General features: G+C 37.1%; 1 protein-coding gene across 2 annotated transcripts in view; it reads left to right on the top strand.

Moving 5' to 3' along the window:
- Window positions 1–402: 402 nt before the first annotated feature.
- The window catches only part of grin2cb (glutamate receptor, ionotropic, N-methyl D-aspartate 2Cb), a 55,497-nt gene continuing 39,534 nt past the window's right edge, over window positions 403–16,365 (top strand). Inside the window, exons 1-2 of one of the 2 annotated variants that reach the window (XM_084435052.1) lie at window positions 403–487; window positions 8,716–8,772. In XM_084435052.1, coding sequence (XP_084291178.1) covers window positions 8,764–8,772 — 9 coding nt within the window. In that variant the 5' untranslated portion in view covers window positions 403–487; window positions 8,716–8,763. Of the gene's footprint in view, window positions 488–8,715; window positions 8,773–14,636; window positions 14,758–16,365 lie in introns of those variants that run through there. The other variant, XM_084435051.1, reaches the window with a different exon arrangement.

The raw sequence follows: 16,365 nt of genomic DNA, 5'->3' as shown, positions 1-16,365 counted from the left end.
TTTTAGGTGGTCTTGTCTCCAACTGGGTTTGCTAGTGCTGTGATTTAGACTTGTGGACGAGAGTGGAATTGGTGAAAAGAAAATGAATGATTTTTCCTAAATAAATGAAGCTTTTAATTACTGAGGTTGAATTTGGGGAAGAAAAAAATAATCATGTTTGTGACATATATCAGCAAAGTAGTGTAATGCAATACCGTTTAGGAGCAAGGCTAGCGGTAGCGGAAGATGTGAAAGTAACGTACTATTGAACTTGATCGACGCTCTTATTTTTTAAATAATTACTTTTCTTCTATTTAAATTCTTCCATAGAAATGTTTGGTAATATTTTTAGCGATAGTTGTCTAAATCGTAATTTTAGTGTGGGATTACTATTTTAGGAGGTTGAACTTTTCTGTTTTTTTCAGGCTGAAAAATAGTCCCTCTTCGTTATCCCTCCGCGTATTACGCAAAACAGGTGAAAACTTGGATGTAACTTTGTACGGACACGGTTAGTAAGACATTTTTTATGACACTTGTCTCATGTTAACGTGTAACGTTATAGGTTTTGTGGCAATACTTTCGAACCTTTTTTCACTTTTTTTCCCCCTTAAAATTGGCCTAATACCCGGCATAACATTCGATAGCGAGGAGTGTATGAATGGGCGAATAAGTTACTTTTTTTTTTTCTTACTCCACCACTTTCTCCAGTTTTTGTCTTTAAGTTCTGGGCCCAGTTGTAAAAAAAAAAAGAAGGGGGGGTTTAATGTGGATCCGAATGAAATGGAAATCTTTTGCTATCCAAGATGAGTTCATCTTTTTGTTCTGGTTTTTCAAAACAACATTGGATTAGATCACCTTGATCTATCGTCTTTGTCCAGATCCAGACAAATTTGTCCAGATTTCCAAATCTGGGTTACCACTGATATAAGTGTGACTATAGGCTATATCACAATGCAGGCAGATTTGGGTCATTTTGTGTTGTTTAAATAAAACAATATAAACATCTCCTTCCACTTTTAACAGTCAGACCCCTCATCTGACCACAACTAATAAAAACAAAGATATAGTTAGAGATACAGTTGTTGGAAAACTACTTTTGACTGGTTCATCTCTGATGATTGTCTCTTGTAATACATATATAGTTAATAACTAAAATTAATTATTTTTATTTGATATTGATAGCTGTTTGGGGGATTATTTTATTTGGTAATTTTTTTAATTGTAGGCCTACTGTAAGGCTTAATAAAAGCCTATTTTTAATTTTTAATCATTTTAATGGTAAACAAATCAAGTGCAAAAATATAAATGTGTATAGACTACATGATGTACTAATGTTATATTATGTGATGAATTTTAGGACATTTTAAGTGTTGTTACATTTTGTTCCTGAAATCCTCCCTGAATCCACCCTTCTGCTGGGATCAGGAAAGGATGATCCAGATTTGTTTTTAGATCAAAGGAATCCCAATCATACTAAAAAGTTTTGAACAACACATACTGAAGTTTTGATCCAGATCAAAACCAAGACTGGATTATGTGGTCTAATTTGATTTTAGAATCCTTTATTTTATTTTTTTTTAACAAATAATTTTAAGATTTGATCCAATCCAATAGCTGAAATCTGATCAAATTTATTTTGAACAACTGGCCCTGCTTGTTTTGGAAAATAGCCAAACTTTGATGATGCACTGCACTCAGTATTTTTATTTTGAGCCTGCCAACATCAGATAAAAAATAGAAAAAGATCAATTAAAATGTTTACATTACTTTTTTTTTATGTTTAAATTAGTTAAAAAAAACGAACTAACAACATATATAAACATTTAAATATTTGGGATAAAAAGCTGAGTTATAGTCATCATGTATACACTGTACAAATGTTTAAAAAAAAAATCTTTATTGGTACATCTTTTACTTTAATGTTATGAATAATCTTGGATTATTATGTAAAATTAGTGTGTTGGAAGAGAACACTAAATGTATTTCAATTTAGTTTCCAAAGAATGCATCTGAAAATGTACTGCAGAGGGCATACTTCACACATCTATGTGCTTGAACAATATAAAAGACCAGCTTTTCAAACCTGCAGAATACCTGGAGCCAGTTACATACATAGCCACTATGTTGTTAAGACTGTCTTAAGAATTAGTTTGACCAACTAGCAGTTAACCAAGAGGTAATCAGAGGTAAATTTGTGTATTTCGTATTCAAATAAGGCCAGTCTTTTTATATTACTTCAAATTAGACCAATCTTATCTTTTCACACTTTTAAAAGTAAAGGTTCCAAAATGGGTTTTCACAGTGATGTCATTGATGAACTGGGACTTACATATTGTTGCCCTATTGTCGGTTTGATTGCTTCTGTTCTCCACATTTGTAAGTCGCTTTGGATAAAAGCGTCTGCTAAATTAAATGTAAATATAAATGTAGTCTGCTTCCAGCAATATTCGACAATTCTGTAAAAATGTGGATAGTCTGTCCAGTTCCAGTCTTGCCTTGTGGTAATCTTACATTTAGTGTTGCCTGTTTCAAATGATTTATTAACTTAAAGAACATTGTCACATAGATGCAATGCAATATTCTTCCATTTTTTTTACCCATTTGTCAAAATGTTGTCATACGATATTAGATGTAGTATGGAGGGGGATGGATATGGTATCTTCTGGTGACACTGTCAGGCTTGCACATGTATTGGCGATATAACATCATTCTGATATGGAATGATAAGGACATGTCTTTCTTCAAGGCACAGGGTGAATGACCCTGTCACTGAAAGACAAATGGCTGACCCGTACAGCTAATAGAAGGTCGAGAACAAGCATGTGCACATGCATATGCTCTCATAGTGACACATTGGATTAGTGGACCTGTCAGACAGGAGTTATGTTAGGAGTTATAGTATTTATTTATTTATTTATTTATTTATTTATTTGATGCATGAACAACCATAAGTCCCTTCTGGACTGGTCATTTGGCCTTCAGTTGTGTCCTGCCTCATAGTTATAAGCTTAAACAGGGTAAACTGTCAAAAAGGTCAAAAATGTATTACAGTTATGTGCTGAGATGTAGGTTTGTGGTATAAACGTGTTGCAAGGACACTTTGCACCCTCTCACACACATTAGGGATGGATAATGATGGTTGACTAGACATCCAACATCCAAGTATAGTGCTGAGAGTGTGCTGCGCTTTAGCTGTGAGACAGTTTGCATAGTAAAACCCTATCAGAGATGATGTTTTTTGTGTTTTTTTGGTGTGTGTGTGTGTGTGTGTGTGTGATTTGTATGTATTATATATTAAAATATTCCATCAAGTCATTTTTGGGATTTTATGAAATTATTGAGAAAATCTAAATTTTTACCCAGCCCTAACACAAGAATGAATATAAAATACATTGTTTAAAAATATACTTTACTTTATATTTCATGTTTAACATTCAGAGACCATTTGTAGGTTTATTTTTAAGTGTAAGCACTGGTGCTATTAAAAACTACAATTGTAATTTCTTTTTCTTTTTTTACATAATTGGCTCAACCAATGGTATGAGTTTGGGGCAGGACTATCTATTTGACCAACCAATGGCAGATGAGGAGGAGTTATTGGGAAACCTGTTTGAAAACACTATATAGTGCTGCAGAAATGACATACTTTACCTTTAAGATTGGTCAAATAGACATTCAGGCCCCATCCACACTACTGCGTTTTAGTTTAGAAACGGAGAATTAAAACGAATACGATCTCCGTCCACACCAGCGTTTTAGCTGCGTATTAGAATTGATCTCCGTCCACATTAAAACGACTGAAAACGCGGATCACGTGACCATTCACCAACACTGGGCATGCGCATGGGCAAACCTAGAGACTTTCAAACACAGACTGTAAAAAAAATGCTTTCAAACATCAAAATGTAATTTATTAATATGTATTTGTGTCAAAATGACATATAAACATCTTTTCCTATTCTATTTTGCCTGGAAACGCTTCCAACACGCTTGCGTGTCGCATGAAAAATAGGCGTCGGTTCTATTTCTAGCATGCACGCGTTTACCGCGCGAGCCGCGGCAGTTTCTTACTGTAAGAAACTGTTCCAGCAGGTGGAGTTTACTGGTACTGAATATTACCTGTATACTCCATGACTGATGACACCCAATCATAGAGCCGAGCGTGAGCCTCTGCGTCATCGTTTCTAAAGTCCTCCGTTTTGGAAGTCTTCACTAAAACGCCCTCCGGAGATTCAAAACGTTTCCAAACTGCTCCGTTTTAGGTCTTCGTTTTAGCCGTCTGGACGGGAGGTGCAAACGTAGCAAACGGTCTCCGTTTCTAAACGAAAACGCAGTAGTGTGGATGGGGCCTCAGGCTACCCTCTAACAACTGAATTTGTGAATATATAGTTGTACACAAAATATTGGCAAGGGCTACAACACAAATGCTAAGTTAACTTTTTATTCATGAACTGCAGTGTTCCATGCATCCACGTATTTCCCCTTATCTCGTAACTGCCATGAAAGCTGGACCAGGCCATTATTTTATTAGCTGTGTTCTCACATGTTTTGTTTCATATATAATATTTGCACCCCAATGAAATATTCATGATGAGTCTCTCACTTTACTTTTAATAGTGCTCCAGTATAGCTCATGTCAAAAACGTAATTTGCCTCCTTTTGATAAATATTATACCTGGTCTTGTGCTGATTGTATCATACACATTTGCATATCCCTTCACACCAAGCTACATTATCCAAACGGTCAGATAAGGCATGTCACACCAAGCCATGGTGCTTGGATGCTATATATCTTGCTGAGAGTGCGGTGAGCCAAAAAACAGACAGATAGTCCACAGGTGTGGCTGCGCATATGGAGTCAAACTCATCCCACCTTGCAGACAGCCATCTGGCCAGCACAGACAGATCTACTTCAAACGTTCGCTTATTCAGTTGTCCATCCCTCTGTCCTTCCAATCCCTGTGAAAACCTCTGTCTTTGTTAAAGTCAGAGCATCAACTCTGTTACAGTTGGCTGTTAATAATTAATTTGCAATTAATTCAGCTGTGTTTTAATGGACTTGTCAAACCACGTTAAGGACCTATTTTTGGAAACTAGACCACCAGGTAGTGCGTGTGTACCTACAGAGTGCAGAACAGTCATGACTATAAAATATTTATAAGGACAAAAGATTCATTCATGCTTCTTTTTCCAGTTCAGATCAGCCTTACATGTTATTTTATCCCACTGGGGATCTTCACTGCGCTTGACCACTTGAAGATGCCGGTTTTCCTTTTATCTCCCATGTGAATACTGCTCTTTCTTCTCTTGTGTCATCTCAGATTGGCAATACAGTGTGTGCAAATTCGTTCAGACAGGATGATCATGAAATATGTGCTTTAGTCTCTAAAGAAGCTGGTTGAATCTGAATTGAGTATAGGCTACTCAAATGAATTTCTCTCTCTCAGACAGAAGAGCACTTGTGTTGACATGTAAATCTTTTTTTTCTTTTCTTTTTTATAAATCTGCCATACAGTGTAAAGCAGAGGTTTGTAGAGTGGATATAAAAATAAATTCCCTACAAATCTTGAGTGTCCTTCAAAAAATGCACAGAACAAGACACGTCTATAAGTGCCTCTATTAGTAAGCTGTTTCCTAATGATGAGAATCAGATAGGACTGGGGAATAGAGGTTTGTAGTGCTGTTGTCTGAAGAGGTGTGTGTAAATGACTATCATGACTCTGGATAGTGATGAAGCTCTATAGCTATATGCATTCACATCAAGAATACTTAGTCCTTGTCCTTTTTTGTCCTTTATGATTTTCTTTCTTGTCAAAGCCTATAGGTGGCACTGAGGATCAGCTGGTTTTCCTGGTGTTGTTTGATTGATGGCAGTTACAATTTGTAGGATTTCAGTTTTAGGGAGCCTCAACCAAGAGCATGAGCTTATGTGGCTCAGAAGAATATATTTTGCCTTGCGTGTGATCTTGAATCTTGCTCGATTTGTTTTGGTAAAAGGAGGATTTTGAGTGAAATAACTTTATATACAGTAGCTATTACAGATTAGCCTGACTACATCAGACTTCGTACTTCCGCTCAATTTCATTTCGTATTACCAGGCTAATTACAGATGCCATTTTCAGCAAACATGAAGAAAGATCACATAACAAATTTAAGAGTTTTGTCTGACATAAGTTAATTGCAGTTTTTTAAGGGGTCTGAAATTTAAACAGGAGGTTAAAGCCCCCCTAAGTAGGCTCTAACAGTGCCTATGATTGATAGCACTGTTTTGAAAAGACATGAAAGTTATAACAGCACATGCATTTAGTCTGTCTTTCATTCAAAAACAAAATACGTTCCCCATATGTTCATGCATCTCGGGAACAGCATGAATTATCAAAGACTTGAAATACAGTTCAAGTTGCATGGACTACTTTTATGGTGCTTAAAGCGATACTCCACCCAAAAATTCTGTCATCATTTACTCACTCTTAAGTTGATCCAAACCTATGTGCATTTCTTTCTCTATAATGGAACTCAAAGGAAGATATTTTGAGGATTGGAACCAAACAACATTGGAGCCCATTGACTTCCACTGTGTGGACAAAAAAACACTTGAGACATTTCTTAAAATATCTTCTTTTATGTGCCACAAAATAAAGAATGTCATAGTTTTGGAATGACATGAGGTTGAGTAAATGATAGAATTTTCATTTTTGTGTGAACACAACCTTTCATTTCTAATCTTTTACACCATCATACAAAACACATTTTATAATTTCAATCCAGGACTAATTTATCAGCTCTATTAATTTTTGTCAAATCACACTTTTGACTAGATAAACAATTGCATATTTACATAGGCCTATAAATAACTTTTCTGGTTGTCACTGAAAGACAGTATTATACTGTCAGGTGAAACATTTGAGAGGACCATGAGGAGATCGTATCCAAATGTGTACCATATTAAAACCTGTCTAGTCTGTTAATATTGTTTATAAGATGTTGTCATATGTTAGACTCTAATGTTACGGTCAGAATCAAGACTCTTTTGATTTTTTTCCAGTTGCTTCTCAGGGGAGTAGTACAACAAAGTTAACCCTGCTGCACGTTTCCTTCTCATTTTCCGGCTTCTCTTGCTAAAGTCTATCTAAAAATAGCCAGTAGCGCAGCAAAAAAAAAATCCGAAATGTCACATTTCATAGATGAAAGACGAAAGATTGGATTTATTTATATGCAAGGCAATATTTATATATTTCCACAATGTTGCTATTTTCCACTTTCAGTCCATCTGATGCAGTGCAAATTTGGCAGTTTTCTGCCTTTGGCACGTTAGCTGCTGATGCTAAGACACCTGATGGACAGGCAGCCTCCACCTGAGCCCTAAGGGGACACTTGACCGCACATTTTCTTCCCAGGATCTGGCACGGCTACCAGCTGAACCTGAGGAACCTAAACCATCTGCATTTCAATTTACAGCTCAGAGAAAAACCCACATTTTTACCAGTGGCTGAACAAGAGATTTTGTGTTGTTACACACATGATCCATTGTATTTCACAAAACAACTCAATAACCCATTTCAGCACAATTACAGTTCAGGCAGTTATTCTACAAGTGTAGGGACTTTGAAGCAATTTACTTTAATTAACTCGTATAGCTGACTAAATTGCTTTGAACCGAAGCCCTTTATTGTGATAAGTACAGCGCGACAGTATAACTCGCCTGTGTTTAATTTCTGCCAGGGTGCATTAAAAGTGAATAATCAAAAGTATATTGACATTCAAGAAAAACTTTCAAGCGCAATGAATTTTACAACACGGAGTCTGTTGCTCCAATTACATCTCAATGCCACAGACTTACACATTTCTTTACTGTATTGCGACAGGCAATACATATCTGAGCACAACAAAGATAAACAGAATTTATGAACTTGAGATATTAAGATTGATAAGAGGACTGAATATCTAGTCTTAAAATTGAACGAAAATGAGATCTTATGTTTCACATTAAAGAAAAAGTAGATGTTTTTCAAACCCTTTAAAACAAAGTTTGGAGTTTTTTTTAAATGCCAATGGCATGCTGTTCGTCTCTTTTAGTTGATTTGTGTTAGAATTGTGACCTGCCGTCTCTTACCTTACCTTACCTTACCTTACCTTACCTTACCTTACCTTACCTTACCTTACCTTACCTTACCTTACCTTACCTTACCTTACCTTCATCATCCAAGTGGATGCTGCACACTGGTGGTGGTTGAGGAGAGAACCCCTGATATGATTGTAAAGCACTTTGGGTGTACAGTAGTACATATGAAAGCTCTATATAAATGCCTCATTCATTCATTCATTCATTCATTCATTCTATGTCTCTCTCGTTGGTTGTCACATTGACAAACTAGGGCAAATTTATATTCTCTTTTTGAAATTGACAATCAGGAGCTTAGTTGAGGAAAGGCACGTAAAAAAAAGTCATTTTTATTTGTTTTATGTGTCTGTGTAATGAGAAAAAAGAGAGCATTGCTCCCCTCAGCTTAATTGGAGCTTTATATCTCACAATATGACTCACAATGCTACTTTATATCCTGAAGTGGGACTTTATATCTTGCAATTTCAATTTTATTTCTCGGGATTGCAATTTTATTACTCAGATTGTGACTTTACTGTAAATCTTACAGAGTAACTTTGTCACAATGTAACTTTATTTCTTAAACTATCTAACAATTCCTATTTTATTCCTTTTTATTCCCAGGCATCCAAAAGAACGGCTTCCAAAAGAACCACTGCTGTCATTCATTGTCAGAAAACATTATGCATCAGGTACTATTTTTAACTAAAAAGTTCTCTCTTTTTTTTTTTTGTCAAGTATGTGTTAAAATCCATTTGCTCACCTTAAAGACAGTTCATCATGCATTGTAAGTGACTTCCAAATTCCAATGTGTCAAATGCACAAAAAGTTTGCACAGTTCAGCTGGAGCATATCTAAAGAGTCACACTGGTTTCTCCTCCTGTCTGTATATCTCATCACCTGGCCTGGTCTAAAATAGCACCACGGTATTTATAGTTTCTTAAAAGCTGCCATGTGCACAAAGTGATTTAGAAAATTTTGAGAGTTCCTTTTGAGCAGACGGAAAATGAGAGGAGACAGGAGATCTTTAAAGCTGGGACTAAAAGGGAGCGGGAAAAAACACATTCTAGTGGTGAAAAAAAAAAAACCACATTTGTGTTACATGACAGCATCCCTGGTGATCTTTTTTAAACAGAGTAGTATATTTTTAGTTTCATGTTTAAAATATGTCAGCAATCAAAGAACGAGAGGCTGTGTGTAGTTTATAGCACTGTTTTATAATATATATTAATAGTTGTCTACTTCAACTGAAACCCCAGGGTTCTGCCATTTAAGGCTCTCATAAAAGGGAAAACCAGTATGGTTTTATCCTGGGTTATTAATTACAGTAGAGATGAGATATGTGGAATCGTTCTGTCTCCTGATGGGTGGAAAGTTTAATTTGCAGTGTCAGGTGAGCAAAACTATTTTTTAACTAATGAAATTAAACCGAAACAAATCTTAAAATTAACTTTACGCTTTTATCTTTCAACTAATTTAAAGTTTAAAATGATCCATTTCCGTTTAGACATTATGTTCACACATTTTTGGGGTATGTGATCTTTCCTTGATACCTACCCAAGCAGCAAGTCCCTTGCAGTTAAATTTCTAAAGATATATCTCTTCCGTGACCAATAGATTGAATCTTTTAATATACTAACTCTTAAGAAAGAAAGTAAAAGTTTATTTAACTATTTCTCATTTTCATCTCTGTTCTTTTCTCCTCAGGGTGAATCGCTTATGTTTTATTCATCATCTATAAGTCTTTTGTAGAAGTGTCTGCTAAAGAAACACTAAATATCCACATACATGTATCTTCTTCTATCCCCTCATCCTAACCATATACCCCTAAATCTAGCCATCACAGAAAACTTTCTGCTTTTTAATATTTTCAAAAAACATAATTCTGTATGATTTATAAGCTGTTTTCCTCATTGGGACCAAAAATGTCCCCACAGGGTCAAAAATGACTGGTATTACCATCTTTCGCCACAACGTAGGGTTTACCAGGACACATTCACACACACACACACACACACACACACACACACACACACACACACACACACACTAGTGGCCGGTACATTTAAAAAAAAAATTCTAAACGTTTCTTATGCTCACTAAAGCTGCATTTTATTTGTGAAAACAGTAATATTGTTAAATATTATTGCAGTTTAAAAACACTGTTTTCTATTTTTATATATTATAAAATGTAATTTACTGTGAAGGCAAAGCCGAATTTTCAGCATCATTACTCCAGTCTTCAGTGTCACATGATTCTACAGAAACCATTCTAATATGCTGATTTGGTGCTCAAGAAACATTTCTTTTTATACCATGGTCTGTCTGAATACTTGATTCTGATTGGCTGGAAGGTGTGCATTAACCGCTACTGAATCAATACATTATATTCAGGGCTTGACATTAACACCCGCCAACCCGCCAAATGCGGGTGGATTTTGCTCGTGGCGGGTAACACAGTCACTCCAACTAGCCACTTTGGCGGGTTGAATAATTGTAGTCTTTTCAAAAGGCATCTGAAATAAGTGTGACACTACGACACTACAACTCCCATAAGTAGGCTATTAGGGCTGTCAACGAATATTCTAAATTCGAATATATATATTCGAATAGTTTTAAAAAACAGAATTTCGAAGGTGAAAATTAATATTCGAATGTGGAAAAACGCCCGCGGTAGCAGAGGCGCGGCTGTCTGCTTTGCGAGTGGGCGCGCTGCCTGAGGGGTCATTTTATTTAACGTTAAACAGAAACATTAAAGTGTAGGCTACTGTACTGACTGAATAGATATTGCATGAATAAGTTAGATACAGCAGTTTCATGCACTGCGGGCTTCCACTGGTTTGATTATTTACCGTTTCATGTCAAGGAAAAGTTCCATGTTTACCACAGCACAGCTCGCTCGGAGCGTTCAATGTCGGTTATATATACTGTAAAACTTCAATTAATGTTAATAATATTTGTTTCAATCACTGAATGAAGACTGCTATATAAGAGTCGCGACCTTAAATTGCTTGCACAAAACTCTTGATCAGCACTCAACATTTGCTTATTGTTGTTGTTCATTTAAACTGTTATGCACAGAGCGCGTGACGCCTCATTCGCGCCGCAAGACCTCCAGACGCGCGTAAACGCGTCTTTACACTCGCGCCAGACGCTCTATTCGCGTTTGGTGCTGAGGGTGAGGGCGAGAGAGAGAAAGAGTGCCTGCGAGTGAGCGAGCGAGAGTGAGTGAGGTCTGCGGTCTTGGCCATTAGTTGATTTACTTGTTTTCGTGTAGGTAATACGTTGTCAAATATGTTTAAACTTAAATAAACTACCTATACAAGTAGTTATGTCTCTTTGTATTAAATGTCCTGTTATTGAAGTAATGCGCGTCATTGACATGCGCAACCAGATGTTCGAATAGTTCGAATATAAGCTATGTGTTTTTTTTAGAGGGAATATCGAAGGTCATTTTTGAGCAATTTTGACAGCCCTAATGAGTATTGTCGCTAGTGACCGACAACAAAGAATCGAAGAGACAGCTAGCTGCCCTGCTGGAGTTATGTCGTATGCTGGTGGAGCAATGTGGCGACATATCATACATAATAGCCTACATGGTTTTATTTTAAAAAAGGAGCTTTACACACAACCTTATCAGAGCTAATGATAATGACCTGTATTGTTATATATTTATATAGTCTTTATTTTGGTGTGTACAGTGGTTTTACATTTAAAAGGGTTGTAAATCTAGTTCAAGTAAATTTTAGCACGCCATAGTCAACTTTTATCAGGTAATTTCACAACAACAAAAATGTGGCTAGTAAAAATGCTGTGTGGCTAGTAACTTTGGAAAACCACTAGCCACATTGGCTAGTGAGCAAAAAAGTTAATGTCAAGCCCTGATTATATTCATCAGCAGCAAGGGGGTATAGCAGCACTGTTTTTGAAGTAATTAAACTCACAGCTTCATTGTTAGTAAAGAGAGTGAAACACTGCACAGACGCAGGTAATTCACACACGCATCTCTCTCTAAACATAAGTAAAGAAAAAAGAAAAAAAGCAGCCATTACTCGAGTGTTTAGTGTCACATGATCCTTCAGAAATCATTCTAATATGCTGATTTGCTGCTCAAGAAACATTTCTTATTATTTGCAATGTTTAAAAACAGCTTAATATTTTCGTGGAAACCGTGATAAAATTTTTGGGGATTCTTTGATTAATAAAAAGTTCAAAAGAACAGCATGTATTTAAAATAGACATTTTTGTAACAATGTAATATTTTTACTGTCACTTTTGATAAATTCAATGCATCCTTGCTGAATAAAAGTATTAATTAAATAAATAACAAAAAAATCGTATTGACGCCAAACTGGTAGTGTGTTTATGAATAAACGTATATTTTAACTCTTTCCCTGCCATTGACGGAATTTCCCGGCTATCCGTGTTTTCACCCTTATACTGTAGGGGCGCTATTACACATCTTTTAAAAGAGTACAGAATCTCAAAACACAGGCAAAAAAAGAAGCAGAAATGAGCAATAGCATAGATGCATATGTAAAATAACACACTTATCAACGTTAAACAGCATGTAAATCAATACCGCCTAACATTACAGAATGAAATGTCGACCCAGGTGTTTATGGACTCGATCTGCGCCATCTATGTTTTGATCATCGTTCTGAATCTGATCCAGGCGTAGTCTTTAACAAAAATTAGATTTTCTCAGCTTTTTGCTCAAAAATGTTACTTTTTTTATGAAACGTATACCCACATTCAAGTGTTGAGAAAAAAAATGCATGAAGCTATAAAGCAATAAACATCTTTTTTTATTATTCTTTCTTTTGATATATTTTATGTTCACAGGTATTCCTACAACAAAATATTCTGGGGGCCATGAAATTTATGTGAAAATGATCAAAAATGCTGGCGCTGGCTGGCAACTTTAAAAACAAAAATGCTGGCGGGGAAATAGTTAATATAAAATCCACATTGTCATCATGAGGAAAACAGCCTGATAAACAAATAAATAATGTCTTTATAAAAATCTAGAAAGGTTTAGGTTTAGGATTAGGGGATAGAAAATGTAATTTGATTAGTATTAAAACAAATGATATGGTAAAACAAACATTTGTGTGGAGAACGTGGATAGATTCGGCAATAGCTGTCTGACAATAAAACTGCATTCACAGTAATCCAGATCTGAAGGACAGGCAAGGTTGAAGGATGTGGAGGGACAACTGTAAGTGTCAGAGACAGAGAATCAACAGGAAACTTGCCTGTTGGACCTGCTCATCTCTGAGCGACAGAAAAGCAGGAAAGCTTGAAATGAAAGAGCATTTAGATTGCGGTAGGAGGATAGTGGCAAATACGGTGGGAAAGACAGACAAAAGCAGGAGTAATAGAGGTAGAGGGAACAAACAGGACAGGGAAGTAAAGAACAGACATGGCGAAAAGGGACTCAGGATGGAGAGAGAGAGAGAGAGAGAGAATAAAAGCATGAGAGAATGAGGAGGGGGGAGGCAGGATAAATCTGTACAGCATCATGATTAGGTATCAGAAGCTTGTTCTGTGGTCTGGAGAGCAGAAGGCAGATCACATCAAACAGATGAGACGCTCAGCACATCTGCTCTACAAACTGGACAAACATCATTTGTGAATTTGTATTTATTCGTGTATTTATTCTGGAATGCTTTCGTGCTTTTCTCAGCTAGCACTACAAGAGCTGCAAACTTTTTGGAAACCGGACTAAAACCAAAAGCGGCACCTGCGGATGTAAAAGATTCTGAAGATAAGCGACACATTTCGACTAATTAAGAAGCATCTTCATGGACTTCCTTCTCAAAATCAGCAGACTACAACTCCAGAGACGGAAAAGGTCACATACACAGCTCCAATCTTTCATTCCGATCTATTTTAATCAGATGTGCTCTCTTCCCAGCATCCTTCTCATTTCATCATGATTATTCCCCAAGGTTGGAGAACTAGGTTGGTCGCAATGGAGCGGACGGAGGCTATGGATGAGCGGTTTGATTGAGGATGAAGGGTTAGTCCATGCCAAAAACTCTCCTTTTTTTGGACTGACGCACTTTTAAACGTACTTTTCAGCTTCCAGTTCACATGCTACAGGCATATCACAACTTTAGGCGTAGGTAAACAAGATCCACGTGAGATTTATTCAAGATCTATATAGTAAGACACCACCTCTCGCGTTCGCACGCCAATCCGTGAGCACAGGGAGTCACCGCCACGCGGCTCCCCACCTGCTCTCACACCTTTCCTCAGTCAGAGATCACAACTGCAACTCTCCAGCTGTCTCTCATCTGCGTCACGAGCCGGCGAAGCTGCCAACAGCTGTTTCTGCTCTTTTTTTGGACACTTGTCTCTCTATTTCTCGCTAATTCTCTCCATCTCTTTCCTCACCGTGTCACTGACACCATCTTCAGTTTGACCCTCTTTGCCAGGAAGAGCGAGGGAGAGGGAGAGAAATGCCATCACCACAGCAGGGTCTTCAGCTGCCACACAAGTAGACTCACACAAGTGTTGAGAGAAGGAGAGAGAGACAGTGCGAAAGATAGAAAAGGCCAAAAGGAGGTGAGAGGAAGCAAAGGCGAGAAGAGGAAACAAGAGGAGGCGGAGACGCACAGCTGAAGAATGTACAGCTTGGGGTCGGGCTCGGATGCATCCGGACGGCACAGGTAAGGAAACTCCCTTTTATTCAGTCCACTGTTGACAGCTAGTGTACGGCTTCGCTCGACCTTTGTGCATGAAGAGCGGCTTTCCGTCTCTGGGTCTTGTGTGCGTAGCAGGGGGAATGCCTGCGGGGCTAAATCTGCCATAGTTAACAGGTGGAGCGCCGCTCTTTCTTGTGGCTGCTCGCTCGCGGAGTGCAGAAACAGTCCTCGAAAGCGTAACCGGGAGAGTGAATGAGGCTCTGGAGAACTGAATGCTTTCTGACACCCATACCTGCACTGGCAATTGGGAATGTCAGAGGCGTGCATATATCAGCTTGCAGTCTGTGTCAGTGACGTTGGACTTACTACACACAGTTAAAATGGGAGAAAGAGGGAAACTGGGTCATTCATGACAAATTGGCTTAAAAAACACCTGTTTTTAATCTTAAACTCTTTACATTTGTAGTAAAATTATAGCAAAGGTGGGTCGAAGGCTTTTTTTAAACTCAGTAATCATGTTTACATATTATAGATATAAACATACAGTAACTCACTAGTAATACATGGTAACCCACTAGCAATGACTCAAATGTTGTTACATCCTTCTACAGGAATGACTGATTATTTGGATAAGTATTCTAAAGTGAAGATCATGGTAACCCACTAGTAATGACTCAAGTGTTACCAAATCTATCAGAATGAATTAGTATCCAATACTTTACAAAAGCCTCAAAAGCTTACAATGACATCAATCATTGTTAGTGGGTTACCATGATCTTTACTTTAGAGTTATTTATATATTATGCCTTATTCATGTTGATTATGAAGCTGTATATCTTAGTAGTCTTCTGGGAGGTATGAACAAAATAGTAGTTATTGATTAGATAATAGTTAACTACCTCATTCAACTGAGCGCTATTACTTACTATTTCATTAATCAGAGTTTCTTGTTAGTTAATAGCGGTTTCTAGAATGTTAATATTGCGTTACTCAGTTGTTCCTGTATAGTTATTCGTTAATAACTAAACAGTATTCCAACGTGTTACCAAATATACATATTGGAGACAGGAGATTGGCCAAGGTCAAAGAAGGGAAATTGATTTTCTGGCCGTCTTGATGTTTTTCTTATGATTTATTTTCCTCACAAATGGAATGTGACGTCCTGTAAAGTGTGTGTATGACAGTGAGAAAATGAGGCTTACCGTTGACATATGTACAGTATGTGCGTATTTATTTATTCATATATTTCAATTTGTCGTCATAATGCAAAATAGATTAGAAGTGATAGAAAGTGAGAGATAGAGTCAAAGTATGTACATTCATAAACATTCTGAGTCATTTATCACTCAGGTATCATCTGTTGGTGTGTGTGGTTTTGTCTCAAGAGAAAACGAGAGCCTTCTCGAAAGGTCTGACATCTTATTGTGATTTATTTATTACAGACACTTCGGCCCCTCTTAGCATTCATAAGACTGAACCAGTGATTGTTGCCGAAAAGCACATCCGTTAGTGTCCAATCACAACTGTTTGGAGTGTGACTAATACATCACTATTAACATCCGATTCTGTCTGCGCCGCCACACAGGTTACAAATGCTGGCAATGGCGATACTACCATCTGTATTTCAATGTC

Source organism: Rutilus rutilus (assembly GCF_951802725.1).
Source record: "Rutilus rutilus genome assembly, chromosome: 16".
In the NCBI taxonomy this organism is placed as follows: domain Eukaryota; kingdom Metazoa; phylum Chordata; class Actinopteri; order Cypriniformes; family Leuciscidae; genus Rutilus; species Rutilus rutilus.
Note: the sequence above shows the minus strand (reverse complement) of the source record. Positions and strands in the feature narration are given on the sequence as shown.